This window comes from Hemiscyllium ocellatum, chromosome 3 (assembly GCF_020745735.1).
Source record: "Hemiscyllium ocellatum isolate sHemOce1 chromosome 3, sHemOce1.pat.X.cur, whole genome shotgun sequence".
NCBI classification, from domain to species: Eukaryota; Metazoa; Chordata; class Chondrichthyes; order Orectolobiformes; family Hemiscylliidae; genus Hemiscyllium; species Hemiscyllium ocellatum.
This window is the reverse complement of record NC_083403.1, coordinates 134,262,251-134,284,199: the sequence shown is the minus strand read 5'-3', so window position 1 is coordinate 134,284,199 and position 21,949 is coordinate 134,262,251. Positions and strand designations below refer to the sequence as shown.

Below are 21,949 nucleotides of genomic sequence, written 5' to 3'. Positions count from 1 at the left end.
ACTACTTCTTACACAAAATGATTTCTCACACTGTTAGATGCTGTAATTGAAAGGACCAGATATAACCTATTAACAAAACTTGAGGGCTACCCAAGAATTCCTATGTTACCAAGAGATTTCCTCCTTAAACCGATCTTTAATTCATTCTTTTTGTGTGATATCAGTTAGTGATTTGTTGCCAGAGATAAATAAATCAACAAACATATTAAATTAAATTCCTGCGGAAACCTAAAACTAAAAAAAAATGTTAACTGCTCACCCGATGTGCCACCCCTGGGGTCTCTGTGATACAGCCAAAAGAAATCCAGGATACAGTCAGTTCTGCTGTAACTTGTGTTTCTTTAATGCTAACTGGCTTTAATGTGATTGAAGAATTTAGACCGTTATTTGTAGCATGCGAACTTTCCTTTCATGTATTAGCTATAACGCGATTCCGGTATCATTAGGTTAGATGGAGCTGTTATTACACTGTTTTCTTATAATGGGAGATCACACGAGAATGGAACATATCGCGTTATATCAGAACTGACTGAGGATTAGCAGTGGTGAGATTTTATGTTTATGATATTACTTGCACTGAAAATTCCAGGCCAATATATCTGCTCAGGGCTTTGGCAATGTGCTAGCTGACAACAGAGTTTACAGGATGAGCAGGAACAGTATGTACATCTTTCCCCCTGTCCATTTACCCATTATACCAGCCTTTCACTTCAGCTTCCAGCAGTAAGACTTTCAGCTCTATTTTAGGTTGTTTTTCAGAGTTTTTGAAGACAGAGTAGAGAAAACATTTCAAAATCTTTACTCAGTAAATGTTTGGACTGAGTGTTATCTTTAACCTGAGCTATCGGGCTGAGTTTCCAAGGAACTGTGGAGCTAGGACTGGATGTGGCAGTTGGTGGAAGGGAGGAAGAGAAATCTCATTGGTCTGACTCAAACTAAGTTTGTCCAAGTTCTCCTTAGAGCTAATACAGTAATCCAGACAATATCCTGGTAAGCCTCTTTTACACCTTCTCCAAAGTCTCCACATTCTTCCTGTTGTTACCCACGGGGTAAACCCCTCTGCTAATTTAAACCAGCTACATAAAAAGATTCACCTCACGCCATAACCTGTTAAACTTCGAGAGGCAAAGCATTTTCTCAGGGGTCACTATTTAAAATAAGGATTAACAATTTTATTCTTTAAGTCCACCAGAGAATATTAAAACCAACAACTGTTTACAACTCCTTTCTCTTAAATCTTTCTTTTACCTCTCACACTACAATACTGGTCCAGTAAAAATCCCGAGTAAGATTTACAAACAAAAACCTTTCAAAGACCAGTCAGCTTTATGAATTCTCCTTTGTCGATTTTCCTCTGTAGCTTTTCTCTAGGTCGGCTTAGCAAACTTCTTATAGAGACAGGTACCTGTCAAAGATCTCTCTTAAAGTTACAGCACACCTCTACACCTTCATAACATTATAGTGTGGTCAGCAGACTGCACACAATACTCCAAATCTGGCCTAATTAAATTTTATACAGTCCTAACATGCTCTAACCAAAAAAGGCAAACATGCTGTATGCTTTCTTTACCACTTGTGACACCACTTTCATGGAACGATGGACTTGCACTCCAAGATCCCTCTGTACATCAATGTTCCTAAGGGTCTTACCATGTACTGTGTACTTTTCTTTTCCATTTGACCTCCCAGAGTGCATTACCTCACTTGTCTGACTTAAGTTCCATGTGCCATTTATTTGCTAACTTTCCAACTGATCTATCTCCTGCTATATCCTTTTGCAATCTTCTTACCTATGCACAACTCCACCAATTTTCAGACCCTTGTAATCTTATCCAAATTGTTTATATATACATATATTAAAAGCAACATGGGTCCCAGCACTGATCCTTGTGGAACACCATTAATCACAGATATCCAGTCAGATGAATATCCTTCAACAGCAACTCTCTATCTTCTGTGACCAAGCCAATTTTGTATTCAACTTACAAACTGACTGTGTATTTCATGTGACTTAATCATCTGGACCAGCCTGCAATGAGAGACTATGTGAAATGTTTCAGTAAAGTTCATGTGGACAATATCCACTCCCTACCCTCATCATCTTTGTCACTTCCTCAAATAGTGTGATCAAATTTATGATACAAACCCTCCTGCACAGAGCTATGCTGACTATTCCAAATAAATCCACTCTTTTCCAAATGCTGTCTCTAAGAATCTTTTCCACAAATATCCCCTTAATTGATATTTGGCTCATTGGTCTATAATTTCCTCAAATATCCCTATTGCCCTTCAATAACAAAGGATCAACACGGGCTATCCTCCCGTCTTCTGGGACCTCGCCTATGGCTAAAGAGGATACAAAGGTCACTGTTGAAGCCACAGCAATCTCCTCCCTTGCCTTACTCAGTATCCTGGGATAGCTCCCATCAAGGCTGTGGGGTCTTTCCCCTTCGTGAAGCTATGCTGGCTCTACTTGATCATGTTTTTTTTAAAACTATAAACATTTCTTTTATTGGAAAAATTAAATTGAGCCATTACAGTTGTTTGCTATATCTAAGCCCTACAGTGTGGAAACAGGCCATTTGGCAAAACAGGTCCAGATCAACTCTCTAAGAGTCACCCACCCAGATCCATGCTCCTGCCATATTACTCTACATTTACCCCTGACTAATGCACCTAACCTGCACATACCTGAACACTATGGGCAATTTAGCATATTCGAGTAAAAAGTGAGGTCTGCAGATGCTGGAGATCAGAGCTGAAAATGTGTTGCTGGTTAAAGCGCAGCAGGTCAGGCAGCATCCAAGGAACAGGAAATTCGACGTTTCGGGCACAAGCCCTTCGGGCACATTTTCCTTATTCCTGATGAAGGGCCTGTGCCTGAAACATCGAATTTCCTGTTCCTTGGATGCTGCCTGACCTGCTGCGCTTTAACCAGCAACACATTTTCAGCAATTTAGCATGGCCAATTTACCTAAGCTGCACATCTTTGGACTGAGGGAGGAAACCAGAGCACCCAGAGGAAACCCACGCAGACACAGGGAGAATGTGCAACCTCCACACAGACAGAGACCCGAGGCGGGTCTCTGGTGCTGTGAGGCAACAGTGCTAACCACTAAGCCACAATGCCACCTATATATTCTGCTATTTGGCTTGCCACTTTGTTGAGTAGGACTTTGGTTAGAATCTTACCAGCTATCACAAGCAGTAAGATTCCTCAACATTGGAAATACTAGAGTATACTTCAATTCCTCTGGCTTGTGTATGTAACCAAGCACTTGATTCCACCTTGGATATCTTGCTGGTTCTTCAGCACCAATGTGATGGCATGGGCAATAGCTTACTGCATGGTCTCAATAAGGATTCTTCTTGCTGATCGACTAAGGAGATACATCATTGTTTGCTTTTTTTCACTCAAGTCCCAGAATCCCAATGAAGAGCTTTAAAATGAATTACTGTCATGACTGCCAGTGCTTTCAAAAGACTATGGGCAAGTGTAAGTCTGATGAAATAAAAGTGCCTTCAATTGTCCATCACAAAATCCTGATCATTATAAATTGACGATGGACTATCACTATTACTCAATTAGATTCAGTATGAAGGATTACAGTTGCAGTATCATCAACAATTTTCCAAGGTTTGTCATAGTGCCAGTACCCTTTCATGTTATGTTTGTCATGTTATTGTTTATTAAGAAAGATCAGACATTTTCTATACATTGGCAGATGAGATAGAATAATATCAAATACAAGTAGTATTTGACTTTTCATTAATTATGTCATCTGAAACATTTTACATGTCTCTGAAAAATGACAAGAACTCTAAAGTAGGCCCTGAGATTAAATTCTATCCAAATTGATTCCGTTCAAATTTGCAATGTAAACCTATCCACAATACAATAACATGGCAACTTTTCTATATTTTCAGGACTTGCTCTTCACAATGTCGAAACGAACGAGAGATGTTTGTGAAGGAACTACACCCACAAAGAAATTGAATACTGGAAGCACAGAAGAATTTGATACGAGTGAAGCCAACGAGAGAAATGAGCAAACTGCAATCTGTGGTGAACACAGCGGGCTTTATCCACATAGACCCTGGGTGAATATTTATCACTGAGTTAAGCTGGGCTGTCTAGATGCGGCATTTCCTAATAGGAAATTGGTGGCATGACATTTCTTCAGCACCCAAAACAGTTTTTGATTTCAGAACCAGCATTCAGAAGATTTGTGTTGGGAAGTGAAGGAAATCCATCAGGGAAAAGCTTTCCAAAGAAAGCATATAATCAAGAATGCATTATACAGGATGGCATATCTGATTCTGAGCACTGAGTCGTAGTGAAAAGGTTAAATGTGCAAAGTATGCAATTTGTCAAATTGGTGGACTTCATGAAATTCTGATTACTTTGTATAGTTTGATGCAATGTTTGATGCAGAGTTTGATTGGTAAAACAAACCTGGGTTTTGAGTCTTAAATATCTAACGGTGAAGAACCATTAGCACTATCGTGCGCAAATTTTACGCATTGGATACTTAAACTGTAAGTCTGATTCATGACACCAGGTTATAACCCAACAGGGTTATTTGAAACCACAAGTTTCGGACTGCTGCTCCTTCATCAGGTGACTTCACATGAAGAAGAGGCAGCGCTCTGAAACCTTGTGATTTCAAGTAAGCCTATTGGACTATAACCTGGTGTCATGTGACTTTTGACTTTGTCAACACCAAGTCCATCACCGGCGACTCCACATTGTACTGATTGGTATTTCTCCCTGTTCCTTGTATAGTATAACTTACTCATCTATTCCTTGATGTGGAATCAAGGGTGATGGGCATAAGGCAGGAACAGGATACTGATCAAGGATGATCAGCCATGATCATCATAAATAGTGGTGCTGGCTTAAAGGGCAGAATGGCCTACTCCTGCACCTATTGTCTATTGTCTATTGTCTATTGTCTTACCATTGTTTTTGTATACATCTGAAGCACAATGGATGTTTAGCTTTTTTAAAAAAAAGTACACACCTTGTCTTAGAGGGCAAGCAAATTTTCCAAAAGGTCCCTGTAGCTGAAAGAATAGCAATGCTTAACAAACAAAGTCTAGATTTTGTTTCCGTCTAGTTAAGTGCTTAATGACAATAATTAGCCAAAGTCATTCTGGATGTTTGGTGTCTGGAATTTAAACGTCTATGAGAAAAACAAAGAAACATGTCAATAGAAAAATAGTTGCGAGGGCATATGGATATTATGGAAAACATCACAAAATACTGTAATTATTTTAATCCAGTAAAACATTGTCATGTTCTCCTTTTAACATATATAAATGTTTGCATTTGTGGATGCATTAATACATTTTCCTGTTTCAGAATGCATATCAAGTGGGAATTATTGAAAGTATTTCATTGAAAAATTTCATGTGCCATACTTTCCTTAAAGTTGTTTTTGGGCCCTATTTCAACTTTGTGAGTGGGAACAATGGAAGTAAGTGTGAAAATCTATCAGCATCTCTTGTAACTGCAATCTTGCAATATCTTCCCTTCCAGCTTTTGATGCAATAATTTGTATCTTCATGCAGTCATTTTGATCTATAAGGCTAGGAGTGTAAATTTTAATTGGAACAGTGAACTGAATTTAATCGTGTGTAATTTTCTAACGTATCACCCCTCAAATGATGTAGCCTCTGGTGATAAGCTAGCGACTTGTTCCAGGGTAAAGAAAACTCTATAGAAACATACGTAAGCATATTTTTTTTCACTGCCTCATGACGAAGGACATATACTCAAAATGTCGACTCTCCTGCTCTTCGGATGCTGCCTGACCGGCTGTGCTTTTCCAGCGACACACTTTTGACTCTGATCTCCAGCATCTGCAGTCCTCACTTACTCCCTTCATAACATTCACTTGCTATTCGTGATATGTTACAGTTATGCTACTGTCATTTTTGCCACATAAAGGCCTTTTCTTTTTTTTTAAATGTTGAGTAATTCATGTTTCTCGTTGCACATTTTGAATATTTTTTGGGTGCGATTGTGACATTTGTAATGAAGCATTATTGTCCATCCCTAAATGTTCTTGCGAAACTGATGGTGAGCCAACTTTGAGCAAGATTTATGTCGTTTTTTTTTATCATCACCAGTTAGAAACAAAAAAAAACTGCAGATGCTGGAATCCAGAGTCAACAGGCAGGATCAGGAGGTGGAGAAGTCAACGTTTCAAGTGTTACGCTGCCTGGTTTGCTGTGTTATTCCAATCTCCTGCTTGTCTACTTTCATCATCCAAGGACCAGGAATGAGGAAAGTATGCCAAGCAGGCTAAGATAAAAGGTAGGGAGGAGGGATTTGGGGGAGGGGCATTGGAAATGTGATAGGTGGAAGGAGGTCAAGGTGAGGGTGATAGGCCGGAGTGGGGGTGGGGGCGGAGAGATCAGTAAGAAGATTGCAGGATAGGAAGATGGTGCTGAGTTCGAGGGTTGGGACTGAGATAAGGTGGGGGGAGGGGAAATGAGGAAATTGGAGAAATCTACATTCATCCCTTGTAGTCGGAGGGTTCCTAGGCGGAAGATGAGGCGCTCTTCCTCCAGCTGTTGTGCTGTTATGGTCTGGCGATGGAGGAGTCCAAGGACCTGCATGTCCTTGGTGGAGTGGGAGGGGGAGTTGAAGTGTTGAGCCACGGGGTGGTTAGGTTGGTTGGTCTGGGTGTCCCAGAGGTGTTCTCTGAAATGTCCCGCAAGTAGGCGGCCTGTCTCCCCAATATAGAGCAGGCCACATCGGGTGCAGGGGATGCAGTAAATGATGTGTGTGGAGGTGCAGGTGAATTTGTGGCGGATATGGAAGGATCCCTTGGGGCCTTGGAGGGAAGTAAGGGGGGAGGTGTGGGCGCAAGTTTTGCATTTCTTGCAGTTGCAGGGGAAGGTGCCAGGATTGAAGGTTGGATTGGAGGGAGTGGTCTTTTCGGAACGCTGATAGAGGAGGGAAGGGGAATATATCCCTGGTTGGTGGGGTCCGTTTGGAGGTGGTGAAAATGACGACGGATGATACGATGTATATGGAGGTTGGTGGGGTGGTAGGTGAGGACCAGTGGGGTTCTGTCCTAGCGGTGATTGGAGAGGCGCGGCTCAAGGGCGGAGGAGCGGGAAGTGGAGGAGATGCGTTGGAGAGCATCGTCAATCACATTTGGGGGAAAATTGCGGTCTTTGAAGAAGGAAGCCATCTGAGTTGTTTGGTATTGGAACTGGTCCTCCTGGGAGCGGATGCGGTGGAAATGAAGGAATTGGGAATATTGGATGGTGTTTTTACAGGGGGCAGGGTGGGAGGAGGTGTAGTCTAGGTAGCTGTGGGAGTCGGTCGATTTATAGTAAATGTCCATGTTGATTTGGTCGCCTGAGATAGAAATGGAGAGGTCTAAGAAGAGGAGGGAGGAGTCTGAAATGGTCCAGGTAAATTTGAGGTTGGGGTGGAAGGTGTTGGTAAAATGGATGAACTGTTCAACCTTCTCATGGGAACACGAAGCAGCGCCGATACAGTCATCGATGTAGCAGAGAAAAAGGTGGGGGGGGCTGGTGCAATTGTAGCTGTGGAAGATGGACTGTTCCACATATCCTACGAAGAGGCAGACATAGCTGGGGCCCATGCAGGTGCCCATGGCTACTCCTTTTATTTGGAGAAAGTGGGAGGATTGGAAAGAGAAGTTGTTCAGAGTGAGGACCAGTTCAATCAGTCGAAGGAGGGTGTCAGTGGAAGGATACTGGTCGGTATGGCAGGAAATGAAGAAGTCCCTGTACACCTCCATCCCCCATCACGAAGGACTCAAAGCCCTCCGCTTCTTTCTTTCTTATCAGTGTTCCGAAAAGACCACTCCCTCCATGATTCCCTCGTCAGGTCCACACCCCCCCCACCAACCCAACCTCCACTCCCGGCACCTTCCCATGCAACTGCAAGAAATGCAAAACTTGTGCCCACACCTCCCCCCTTACTTCCCTCCAAGGCTCTAAGGGATCCTTCCATATCCGCCACAAATTCACCTGCACCTCCACCCACATCATCTATTGCACCTGCTGCACCTGATGTGGCCTGCTCTATGTAGGGGAGACAGGCCGCCTACTTGCGGGACGTTTCAGAGAACGCCTCTGGGACACCCGGACCAACCAACCCAACCACCCCGTGGTTCAACACTTCAACTCCCCCTCCCACTCCACCAAGGACATTCAGGAGCTTGGACTCCTCCATCGCCAGACCATAGCAACACGACGGCTGGAGGAAGAGCGCCTCATCTTCCGCCTAGGAACCCTCCAACCACAAGGGATGAACTCAGATTTCTACAGTTTCCTCATTTCCCCGTCTCCACCTTGTCTCAGTCCCAACCCTCGAACTCAGCACCACCTTCCTAACCTGCAATTTTCTTCCTGACCTCTCCGCCCCCACCCCCACTCCAGCCTATCACCCTCACCTTAACCTCCTTCCACCTATTGCATTTCCCATGTCCCTCCTCCCTACCTTTTATCTTAGCCTGCTTGGCACACTTTCATCATTCCTGAAGAAGGGCTCATGCCCGAAACCTCGATTCTCCTGCTCCTTGGATGCTGCCTGACCTGCTGCGCTTTTCCAGCAACACATTTCCAGCTCTGATCTCCAGCATCTGCAGACCTCACTTTCTCCTACTTTCATCATCATCAAGCATCTCAAAATACCTTTAGATCAATTAAGTATTTTGAAGTGTAGTCCTATTGTAAATGCTGAAGTATAGCAGCCAGTACACACTTGGCAAATTCCCACAATCTGATAATAACCATATAGTCTGAGGTTTTTTTCTGATGTTAATTGAGGGAAAAATATTTGTCAAGACGCACAGGATAGGGATCTTTTGCCTTCACCAGAGAAGGCAAATAGGGCCTCATTTTAACGTTTCACCTGAATGACAGCACCCCTGACAGTGCAGTGCTCCAGAGTATCAGCCTTACAGTGGAATTTGAGAACCACCCAAACTGGGGCTGACATGGTCAAATGCCTTCTTGAACTGCTGCAGGCTATGTGTTGACAAACTCACATAGGGAAGCAATTCCTGGATATTGACCCAGTGACGTCAAAGGATTGGTCATGATTGTGTAGTGTGTTACTTGGAAGAGAATTTGAAGGTCGTTTTGCTCCAAGCAATTTGCTTAACTTCATCCAAGGCTAATTCAATAATTTGATGGACCAGATGATTCCTTCTATGAATCAGACAACTAATTTCTTTCAAGTTATACACTGCCTCTGGAAGAATGTACTGAAAGCTCTGTTAACCCTTCCTTCCCTACATCGGTTTGACTACAACACTTCCACAACACTCCAAGGAAACTAAGCTGGTTATCAGTTGGAATAAATCAAAAGTCAAATACAATAACATTACAACTATTATTATGCTAAATGTAGCCACATTACTGTGGATTATTTCCACAATTTCTCCCTTTCTCCATGTCTTATTTGTGCTCCACTACTCATCATCAACCTAAGCTACAAATCTTCTCAAAAATTGCTAACATTAAAGATTATGCAGCTTTGTTCAAAAAGCAGGCGGGCTGCCATTTATCCAACATTCTACCCTCAAGTAACTTAACAAAAGTGATGAGCTGACCGTTCGTGGTGTTTTTAATTGTGAAAGTGCATGTTAAATAACTGTTATATTCATGTGTAAAGCAGCATTGACTGTACTTCAGAGGATTAACTACATAGGCTGCTTTTGATTAGTTCTGAGTTATGATGATTGCAAAATGAAAATTTCTCTTGACCATCCTCACATGCCACTATCAATCTCTTGCTCGTCAATTTCCACAGATGATACGTTCTTCCAGGACTATCACACAAAAAAAATGCTGGAAATACATCATCTAGTCCTGATGGTCCTTGCTGAATCATTCCACAATCCTATTGTTGTGGTATGCTTCAAGGGCTTGCTAACATTTATTTCATAATAGAATATGCATGTTTTCCTTTCTGCTGATGAGCATTCCTTGATTTCTTTGAGTGGTAACTTGGTGCAGTTTGATTCATACAGCTTGATTTATAACAACAAGTATTTTTAGTAAGGGAATCCAGTCTTCAATATATGAATAATCTGATTTAAAATCACTGAAAATGACTTTTAAAGAATCAAAATTGAACCCTTTACAATGCAAAGAGAGTATATGCAATGCTGATATATTTGAGAAACAATATAACTAATTAAATAGAATTCAGTTAAACCTAAAACCTTTGGTTAGGTAAAGGTTAACAAAACAGATCCCTCAATGCAAGGCTCTGCTACAAACAAAAGTCAGGAAATTCCCTTTTAGGCAAAACAGGCCAACATTATAAGGTCATACATGCACACTATTAATTAATAAATGCATGGAGCGGAATAAGACCTAAATCTGATGAATAAGTTGCTCATATATAAAAAAAATACACATTGCAATCTTAGGATGTAAATATGACAGTCGAAGCTTAAGTGAGTGCTCTGAAATGACACAAAGGAATGAAATCAAGGATGAACGAGCAATCACAAAGTGGAACATTACTGATACCAAACAGATGTTGACAGATGCTAAAAAAATTACTGAATGATCCTTGCTTTAAAAGAATAGTGCTTTTAAAGAATAAACATAGTAATGAATTAGTAAAATCATCGTTCGATTATTATAAGACATTATAAACAGTTTGACCAGTTAAAATCTCTCAACTTCTTAAGGGATTTTTCCAACAATTTAAATAATATTAAATGATAGATTCTTATTTGGAAGGGAGAAGGATCCAGCATTAGCCACATTGTGAAGTATGATTAAGAACAGTATTATCTTTAGAATGCTGAGAATTTGCTTGTTGCCTCAAACAACAATTCTATAGCTGCCTTCTTTAATAAGTAGAGCAAATATCTTACAATCAGCAAGCAAGTTTCAGGGAATGCTTTACTTTGAATTTTAACAGATATTCTAAGATAATTGCCATAATATTAAACTTTTGGATTCTGTATTTGAAGTAAAAGTTTGCTTTCCATCTTTTATAGCTTTTAGTACAGTAGTATATTTGACTGCATGAAGTGTATATTGCATGTTAACGTCTTTTAATGCATTTGTAAAAGTCAATAAATCATCTCACATCATTTTCTGGATACAACTGAATGAAACTGCTCTCTTTAACTTGAAGAGTGCATCCAGGTCTTGATAAATTTGAATTACTGATGGCCTAACTAATGCTTATTGGAAAACAAAGTAAGCTATTTGGAAGAAGGCAAAATTCTCTGTTAGTCTTTCTTGAGAGATGGTTCCATCAATTTTTTAGACCCAGAGGAGGCAACTCTCAGAGCTGAATGGCTTGGACTTAACTGAAGAGATTGTAAGGGAGCATTCCTGATCTGGTTTAACTCTGAGACTGAGTTAAGGCTATGAATCACTCCAAATAGTCACACATATAAGTATCTCTCAGCTCCATTGTGAAAAAAGACATTTTTTGGATCTTTAAATTCTTCTAGAAAGTGTTTTTTAAGAGTCTGTATGGTTAAGGAAACGAATATAATTTGAAGGAGCTTCATGAATCAGCATCATCAGTGGAATCTCTCAGTTTCAACTGAGGTTGTTCTGAGGCAGAGTGGCCTTATTCAGGCAATCACTGAATTGACCCAATGTAAAATATTGCAGCAAACATGAAAGTAAGTTGGCTTGTCCACCGTCCGTACTTTTAACACCTGCAATCTTCTGTGTTGGTTGATTACACCTAAATTGTGCTGATATGACCCCTAGTGACCTCTTGCTTTTATCTGGCTCCAGGTGGAAAGAGTGCTTTACTGACCGCTCTTATAATTGGACTTGGAGGGAAAGCTATGACCACGAACAGAGGACACTCCATCAAGGATTTTGTGAGAACTGGTCAAAAGTAAGATGCTACGGTAACATTTTACAATTTTTCTGTTTGGTAAATTTCTTGTGATTGGAAAACAGATTTCTGAGCCACATTTTTAACCTTCAATATCTTTTTTTTAGAGAAATAAATTTGAGAATCAAAAATGTAAGTGTTCACTAGGTACTGCAGCACGGTTAAGTAGGAGTCTTGATTTGTATATTTTCCCAAACTATATCCTGCAATGATCAGCTGGCCTTAGCAACAATCTGCACCTAAGATATAGAGAAGATCAATGAGTCATTTAGATTGAGCTTGGTAGTGATTTTCATCTTTCTAAATATCGAGATGTTGAGATGCTAAGTTAGTCAGAGCTTAAGAAGTGTCAGAGTTTGGTTGACAAAAGACTATTTATACAGCAAAGTTGAGAGTCTTGCTCCAGGATTGCTGGCATGATCAACGAGCACTTTCTTTCTTCTTTTTCCTCTTCTTCTCAGTTCTCACACCTTCAAACTACTCACAAGTGATAGTATGAATTTCCATTTTACTGATCGACTGCACTGAGGCCACCTAACACCTCTTCTTGTATATCCTTTATCAAACATGGACCTGGATGGACTATTGATAGGCCTTCCTCCGCCCTACCCAATAAGATTAACTTTATAGAATTTGGTTGGTTCTGTTATAACACACATTTCTTCATTGCAAATTGGTTACAGAGCGATTGAAGAATTTAGACCATTATTTGCAGAATGTAAACTTTCCTTACCTGTATTGACTGTAATGTGATTCCTGTCCCATTGGTTTAAATGGTGCTGCGATTACGCGATTTTCTTGTAATGCAGGATCACACAGGAATGGAACTATTGTGTTATATCAGAACAGACTGGATAGGTTTCTGTCCTAAGTTTCTTGAGCATTTGCACAAATTTTCTGTCCTTGATCAGTCTAGACTTTACATCATAATTTTGTTATCTAACCTTGAGTTGATCTCATTCATCAGTTTGCTCCAGCAAAGAAACAGTCCACCTATGACCTTCCCTTCTAACTTACAAAATATTCCAAGTGAGGCCGCACTAGTGTTTTGTATAGTTGCAGCATGACATCATGGCTCCAGAACTCAATCCCTCTACCAATAAAACTGATCACACCGTATGCCTTCTTAACAGTACTATCCACCTGGGTGGCAACTCTTGGGATCTATGTATATGGACACCAAGCTCTCTCTGCACGTCCACACTATCAAGAATCTTTCCATTGATTCAGTATTCTGCTGCCCTGTTATTCTTTCCAAAGTAAATCACCTCACATTTATCTGCATTGAACTCCATTTGCCACTTCTCAGCCTAATTCTGCAGTTTATCCAAGTCCCCTGCAACCTGTAAAATTCTTCTACACTGTCCACCACTCCACCGACTTCAGTGTCATCTGCAAACTTACTAACCCATGCACCTATGCCTGCGTTTAAGTAATTTATAAAAATGACAACAGCAGTGGTCCTAAAACAGATCCTTATGTCACACCACTAGTAACTGGACTCCAGGCTGAATATTTTCCATCAACCACCACTTGCTGCCTTCTTACATAAAGCCAGTTTCTAAATCACCCTCAATCCTATGTCTCTGCCTTTTCTCCAATAACCTACCATGTGGAGCCTTATCAAAAGCTTTACTGAAATTCATGTGCACCACATCGACTGCCCAACCTTCATCCACATGCTTGGTCACCTTCTCAAAGAACTCAGAGGTTTGTGAGACACAACCTGCCCTTGACGAAACCATGTTGACTATCTCCAATCAAACTGTTGCTTGTGAGATGATTATAAGTCCTATCTCTTATAATCCATCCTAAACTTTTCCTACAACAGACATAAGGCTCACTGGTCTATAATTACCTGGGTCACCTCTATTGCCCTTCTTGAACAAGGGCACAACATTTGCAATCCTCCAGTCCTCTGGTACTAAACCCGTAGACAACGATGACTCAAAGATCAAGACCAAAGGCACTGCTTTCTTCTCCCTAGCTTCCCAGAGAATCCTCAGATGAATCCCATCTGGCCCAGTGGACTTATCTACTTTCACACCTTCTAAGATTGATAACACCTCCTCCTTGGTAATCTCAATCCTTTTTCGTCTAATAGCTTATATCTCAGTCTTCTCCTCTATAATATTCTCCTTTTCCTGAGTGAAAACAGATGAGAAATATTTGTTTAGCACCTCTCCGATCTCCACAGGGTCCACACACAACTTCCCACTTCTGTCTTTGACTGGCTCTATTCCTACCCTAGTGATCCTTTTATTCCTCACATATCTATAGAAAACTCTAGGGTTCTCCTTTATTTTACCTGCTAAAAACTGCTCATGTCCCCTCCATGCTCTTCTTAACTCTCTCTTTAAATCCTTCCTAGCTAATCTGTAACTCTCCATTGCCTCATCTGAACCATTTCATCTCAACATCACATAAGCCGCTCTCTTCCACTTAAAAAGAGATACAATTTCCTAAGTAAACCACGGTTCCCTTACCTTATCACTTCCTCCCTGCCTGACAGGGACATACCTATCAAGGACACGCAATATCTTTTCCTTAAACCAGCTCCACATTTTGATTGTCCCTATCCTCTGCATTTTGCTACCCTGTTCTATGCCTCCTAAGTCTTGCCTAATCACATTATAATTGTCCTTCCTCCATCTATAACTCTTGCCCTTTGGAATGTACCTATCCTTTTCCATTGCTGAACTAAACCAAATTATGAGCACTCTCTCAAAAGTGCTCACCTACCACTAAATCAAACACCTGGTCTAGTTGATTACCAAGCATCAGATCCAGTGTGGCCTCCCCTCTTGTTAGTCCTTTGACATACTGCATCAGGAAACTCTCCAGTACACATTGGACAAAAATTGATCCATGCGACGTACTAGAGTTATAGCATTTCCAGTCAATATTAGGGAAGTTAAAATCCCCCATAATGACCACCCTGTTCCTTTCACTCCTGCCCAGAATTGTTTTGCCAATCCTCTCCTCCACATCCCTGGAACGTTGTGAAAGCCTATTAAAAACTTCCAGCAGTGTGACCTCTCATCTCCTGATTCTAAACTTAGCCCATACCACCTTAGTAGATGTGTCCTCATCAAAAGATCTTTCAGCCATCATTATACTGTCCTTCAGTAACAATGCCACACCTTCTCCCTCTTTTACCACCTTCTCTGATCTTAATGAAAGATCTAAACCCTGGAATCTGCAACATGCATTCCTCACCCTGCTCTAGGCATGTCTCTGAAATGACCACAACATCAAGATCCCAGAAAACTATCCATGCTGCAAGCTCACCTACCTTATTCCGGATACTCCTGCTGTTGAAGTAGACACACTTCAAACCAACTGCCAGCACACTCCTGTGACCATGAAATCCTGTCCCTGCCCTCCCTACTCTCATCCTCCTGTGCACTGGAACCACACCACAGGTCCCCATTCCCCTGCTGAGCTAGTTTAAACCCACCCGAATAGCACTAGCAAATTTTCCACCCAGGATATTAGTACCCCTGTGGTTCAAGTGAAGACCGTCCTGTTTGTAGAGGTCCCACCTTCCCCAGAATGAGCCCAATTATCCATAAACCTGAAACCCTCCCTCCTGCACCATCCCTGCAGCCACGTGTTTAGCTGATATCTCTCTCTGTTCTTCACCTCACTACCATGTGGCACGGATATCAAACGAGAGATAACAACTCTGTTTGTTAATAATAATCTGTAGACAAGGTTTTAACACTGTTTAGTCTTTACAGAGGTGATATTAACAAAATTGGGCCAGATTTTCTGAAGAGTGATCATTACATGCAGATGGTAGAGTGTCCAGTGGAGGGGGAAGGAGAGTTGGCTGTGCCACAGGAAGATGGTGAGGGGAGTGCACCCAGGGCAGGGAATGGGTTGGGGGGAACGGGTGGCATGGGGTCGAATCTGGGTCAGCTCCAGTGGCAGGGGTGTGGGGCTACAGCAACAGTGGTGGAGAGGTGAGGATAATAGGGATGGGTCATGTCTGGCAGGGGATAAATGTTGGGTTGTATCCATTGGGGTACTGGGCAGGGGGATTGAGGGGGTTTGACAGGAAATGATGAACAGCATGAAGGGTCAAGTCTGGCACCAGAAGTCGGGGTGATTCAGGTCTCAAGGAAGGAGTCAAGGCAGGGTCTATGGCATGTAAGAGGTAGGGGAGGTGTAGTTAAAGAATGAGCTAAGTAATGTTGGGGTATGTTGAATAGTTATGCAGGAGTTAGACAATGTATTTAATTGTTTAAATTTTCCTGAGTAACTATTTTACTTAGTTGCAATGTATCGCTCTAAATTCTCTGATTAAAATGAAGACTTTCAGAAGATTCCAAGTGTAGATTTCATCCAGTGAAATCCTCAATTTTCCAGACAATCCCATCAGAATATTATACAATGGGGATTCCACTGAGATCTCATGCACAACATTAACCCCCTCAGAACCATTCCTTTATACATCAATCTGGTTTCTTCTTTCAAATATCTTGGAGATAGTGAGGACTGCAGATGCTGGAGAGTCAGAATGAATTAAGAGTGGAGCTGGGAAAAGCACAGCAAGTCAGGCAATAGGACAGAAGAAAGGGAGTCGATGTTTCAGGGGAGTCGATGTTTCAGGTCAGAACCTGTCATTGGGACTGGGGATGGGGAAGTGGGCTATGAAATAAATAGAGGGAGGAAGTAGGGCTGGGAGGAAGGTCGGTGGGATGACGATAGGCTGATGCAGGAGGCTGTGATTAGTCAGTGAGAAGGGTAGAGCCGAAGGGAGTTGGACAAGTAGGGTCATAGAACATAGAACAGTACAGCACAGTGACCTTGGAGTGCAGGTTCATAGCTCCTTGAAAGTGGAGTCGCAGGTAGATAGGATAGTGAAGAAGGTGTTTGGTATGCTTTCCTTTAATGGTCAGAGTATTGAATACAGGGGTTGGGAGGTCATGTTGCGACGGTGCAGGACATTGGTTGGAATACTGCATGCAATTCTGGTCTCCTTCCTATCGGAAAGATGTTGTGAAACTTAAAAGGGTTCAGAAAAGATATAGGGAGAGGCTGAACAGGCTGGGGCTGTTTTCCCTGGAGTGTTGGAAGCTGAGGGGTGACCTTATAGAGGTTTACAAAATTATGAGGGGCATGGATAGGATAAATAGACAAAGTCTTTTCCCTGGGGTTGAGGAATCCAGAACTAGAGCGTATAGGTTTAGGGTGAGAGGGGAAAGATATAAAAGAGACCTAAGGGGCAACTTTTTCAACAGAGGGTGTTATGTGTATGGAATGAGCTGCCAGAGGAATGGTGGAAGCTGGTACAGTTGCAACATTTAAGAGGCATTTGGATGGGTATATGAATAGGAAGGGTTTGGAGGGATATGGGCCGGATGCTGGAGGTGGAAATAGATTGGGTTGGGATGTCTGGTCGGCATGGATGGGTTGGACTGAAGGGTCTGTTTCCATGCTATACATCTCTATGACTCTACAATTCAATTCAATTCAATTCATTTCAATTCAATCAGCCATTGGTCACCTCGAATTGATTGCCATTCCAATCAAGCTTCCCCCCAACCTTACTATTCCTCCTGACTTGACCCAACTACCCCTCCCAACCAGAAATGACCACACCGCCAACCATCTGACTACCCCCCACCATGTGTCATCCTAACCACCTCTCAGCCAATCATGAATTTCTACCCATTCATGAACATTCACACTGGTTGTTGAAATCTAATGGCAGTTTGTGCTAACAAAGAAGGCATGCCTTAACTTGCTGTGGTAGTCCAGTGCTGTGATGAAGCTCTTAAATGACATTGTGCTGTGCGTCTCGGGAGAAGCCAGTCTTAGACAACCCAGCAAGAACCAGCATTAGCTATGGTTTAGTTTGGGCTGGGCAACAAGACTGTAATGATTGGTGCAGCTCAGATGATCTGGACTTCTGTTGCTGCAGATCTTATTTACACAGTAATTTGTTGTGATGTTGAAAGTATTGTCTTAAAGAGCAAAAGAAGCAGATTCGATAGTAACTTGCAGAGCAAATGGGAGATAAACTGGGAAAGGACTATGGGGAGGTTGATAGTTTTTTTAAAGAGCCAACACAAACAGGAAAATTTTGGAATCCCTGTCTGAGATATTTCTGAATCAACCTGTTCAGACATGTTATGTCACGTCTCTGAAGCAGGTGGGACTTGAACCCAGGACTTGTGGCTCAGAGGTAGGGACATTACCATCATAGTACAAGAAGACTCAGGTTGCTGTTTGACGATTGGATAAAACAACACTTGACCATAACTCAGCAATTTAATAGGTCAAAGTAAAACTCACCTGTCTCTCTAATGGTGATGATACTGTCAAAGTAATTGTTTGAAGGCTAATTAATTTGGGCCACATAATGTTTTATTTAGAAAGAGCCTCGATCACCTCTACACCTTTTGTTATGTGGCCTGGGAAGGGCTTTTGATTTAATTCATGTTATTATTTTGACACCAAGCTACAATCTGTTCTGACATAACGTGGTAGTTCCATTCCCATGCGATCCTGCGTTACAAGAAAATTATGTAATAGCAGCACCATTTAAACCAATAGGAGTGGAATCGCATTATAGCCCATACAGGTAAGGAAAATTTGCATTCTATTAATAATGGTTTAAATTCTTCAATCACATTCTAGCCAATTTGCATTGAAGAAACACGGGTTATAGCAGAATGGACTGTATATTCAGTTTACAAGGAACTAACTCACAAGAGATGTAGAAACCATCTGGACTGTTGTTTGTAAAGATTGGAATGTCAGGTATTAAATCTGTGTACTTCTGTGAATCATGATACTCATTAAATAATGGAAAGTACATCTGACATTTGGAGCTGTTGACTTTGATTGGGAACTGGCTTAGCAAATCCTCGGCTTGTATAAAACTGAAGAGGGACCAGGGTTCAGCCTGTGTCCCCCTTTCCCTGAAGTGTTCAGAGTTGAACAGGATGAGTGTGTGGTGGTGATGGGATATAGAGGCAAGGACAGAAATCCTGGGTCCCAGGTCTGGATCCCAACCCAAGCACTGTGGTCTCCCCGACCTTGGACCCTTATGTATCTGTGCTGGATCCCAAATGGAGGAGCGATCTCACTTACCCTTCAACCAGAGGAACTCTTAGTTTCCAAATTCTATGAATAGGGCCCATATAAGAAAAGGTTAATCCTGCATCCTGTCTGACTAGCCTTGCCTGAATTTCAAATAGTTCTGTGAGGTGCCCTCTCGTTCTTCTTAAACTCACATGAATACAACCTTTCCTGATTTGACAATCGTGCTATCCCAGGAATCAGTCTAGTTGTGCTGTACCCCCTCACTTGCAGTTATATTTTCCGCCTCTAATACTTAGTGATAGCAAATACCACATTCTAACTATTGGGTAGAGAGGTTTCTCTTCAGTTCTCTACTGGAATGGTTGTTGATGATCTTACATTTAACATCCCTGGTTTTAGGGTTGGTATTACAGGATCAAAATGTTCAGCAACACTTTTGGGAATTCCTGGGAAACTTTGGTTTTGTCAGCTGCTTATTTTCATAAATCACATTTCCAAGTGTCAGACTTCATGAAAATCAATTACTTGTTGCCATGGCAGCTGTGCAAGTCTCATCACACTTGGAGAATTCAAGGCTGATATGTAACATGAAATAAGGCACCCGAGAATCCATCGACCTTGATATGATTCGATACAAATGCTTCTTCTTTGCTTTTGTGAGACTCAAAGGTAATTGGATCATGGCTTTAGATCCACTTTTAATGCATCACTGCAGTAATGTTTGAACACATCTCAGTACTTTTCAGGTAGTTGTATTCCTAATGTAAATCTGCTGCTGTAGAACTTGTTTGCTTCATCACTGTCGTGCAGCACAGTGTAAATGCCAACATGTTGAATTGCCCTTGCAATCACCAAACTGCCTCAGGAGCGCTAACCTGTCTCAGCAGAGCAACTGAGACTCCAGAGCTTCTCTCTAAGAGGCCTTGCAGACTGAGTCTGCTAATGTCCTTAAGGTCGGTGAATACCAAGATGGTAGAATTACAACAGAGACCTAAAGTCCATATTTTAATCTTTGGAGATTTATCTCAACCATTCAAGAGTCACTTCTGCAGCAGGTGATGCACAGTTGAATGAGTTGAATAGGACACTGAGTTTTAATGAAGAGCAGAAAATGCATGATACATGGCTTGATGTTTTGTGCAAACCATGGGACATTATTAACATTACCAGATTGCTTGAAAATGCAGAATATCTAATTCAGTATATGGATAAAGAGATGATTTGATGTGGAGGGATAGTTCTCAAAGAGAAAATGTCAAATTTAGTCCAGAAAGGGATTAATTACCATGTTGCCACAACCAAAACAGTTTAATTTGATGACTTATTTGCATTGGGTACTGATGACAATGACATTTTTAAAAGAGGTTTAAATGTGGTTAAAGATATCCTTGTGAATTAATTTAGTCTTATATGAATTTTATTTCTCAGTTCCCTTGTCAAATGGATCATTTAGGTTGCACAGGTTTCTTGTTATTACCAAGTTTTATTGAAACCCTGTTCATTGTAGCTTTATCCATCATTTTCCTGTTTATTGTAGGAAAGGTTGCTGCATTACCCCTCTGAGATCATTTTATCTAATGTAAAACCTTGATTCATGACACAGCCTTTTCTCCCTCTCAAACCTACTGTAGAATTCAATCCCATTACCATCATTGTTATGGGTCATTGCCGTGTTAGTCTGTTGGATTTCACCCTTGAGCAGTGGAGGGACAGTGAATTTGTCTAAAAGCTGATACTGCACTTAGACTGATGAGAAAAAAAAACAACATATTGTACGAACAGAAGGTTCTGCTCTATGCTGAAGGCAAAGCATGCAGTAATTCAATTTGTTCTAGCCAATAGTTTTGCTGATCACTCCATTTTTGTGATCAGCCTGGAGCAGAACCTTCTGTTCCTGCAGCATGGTTTCAGTTTAAGTGCAGTGTCAACAATGAGTCAAATTCACCATCAGCTAAAATTCTCAGCTTTGCTATCCTGTGAAATGAACTGCCAGCAAAATGCTTGTCTCAACGGTAGCATTTCTAAAGTGTATGAAACCAAGATTATTTTTATTTAAATTATCACACAATCAGACAGTGGTTTCATTCGGGGATACAAGGAGAGGCAATGGCTTAGTGGTATTATCACTGGATTATTAAATTCAGAGACCCAGGCAATGTTCTGGGGACCTGGGTTTGAATAGTGCTATGTCAGATGGTGGAATTTGAATACAATATTTTTTAAATTTGGAAATTAGGGTCTAATGATGACCATGAGCCCATTTTCGATTGTCAGAATAAAAAACATTGAATGTCCATTATGGAAGGAAGTTGCCATCCTTACCTGGTCTGGCCAACATGTGACTCCAGCCCCGCAGCAATGTGGTTGACACTTAATTGCCCTCTGGAAAGGGTGATAAGTGAATTTAAAAAAAAATAGTTGGCAGTGTGTTCTGTTTGATGATGGGGTGTGTGTTCTTTGAGTATTGATACAAGCTAACACCAGATTTCTTAGTAACATGAATCTATGTTTATTATAATGACAACAGAGCAGGAGGGTCTGCACTGTACAGGGATGAACTTGTTATTAATACATTAATGCAGAGTGACACAAAGCCTCAATCAGACATAATCATTAGACCCTATCATGATATGCTCAATTTAATTCTTTTCAGATAAAAATGAAATCCTTTGTCGATGTTCACAAACCACCTATGCAATCCTTCCATTAATTCTTGCTGAACGTTAAGATGTATTTATCCTCCTAAAATCAAGTAACTTTCCCTCTTGGTGATTGGAATTGGTGGTGGTTTTGCTTCCAGTAAGATATTTTGCCAGGTGTGGTAATGCTTATGTTATCCCTCATGACATAAAAAACTAGGTGTGGATAATATGGTATTGATATTTATTACAGCTGACTATTAGACACAATGATTACAGTCACAGACACACACGAGTCTGAGCTAATATTAGTTTATTCAGTTACAACAAAGAACATGCCTTCAACAGTGTTTCATGCTTCAAGTGGTCT

At 41.2% G+C, this 21,949-nt stretch overlaps 1 protein-coding gene across 1 annotated transcript in view; it reads left to right on the top strand.

Moving 5' to 3' along the window:
* LOC132808013 (structural maintenance of chromosomes protein 6-like) overlaps window positions 1-21,949 on the top strand; it is a 125,180-nt gene that overhangs the window by 4,881 nt on the left and 98,350 nt on the right. Inside the window, exons 2-4 of the mRNA XM_060821910.1 lie at window positions 3,928-4,101; window positions 5,366-5,480; window positions 11,776-11,881. Of these exons, the coding sequence (XP_060677893.1) occupies window positions 3,943-4,101; window positions 5,366-5,480; window positions 11,776-11,881 (380 nt within the window). The 5' untranslated portion in view covers window positions 3,928-3,942. The remainder of the gene's footprint in view (window positions 1-3,927; window positions 4,102-5,365; window positions 5,481-11,775; window positions 11,882-21,949) is intronic.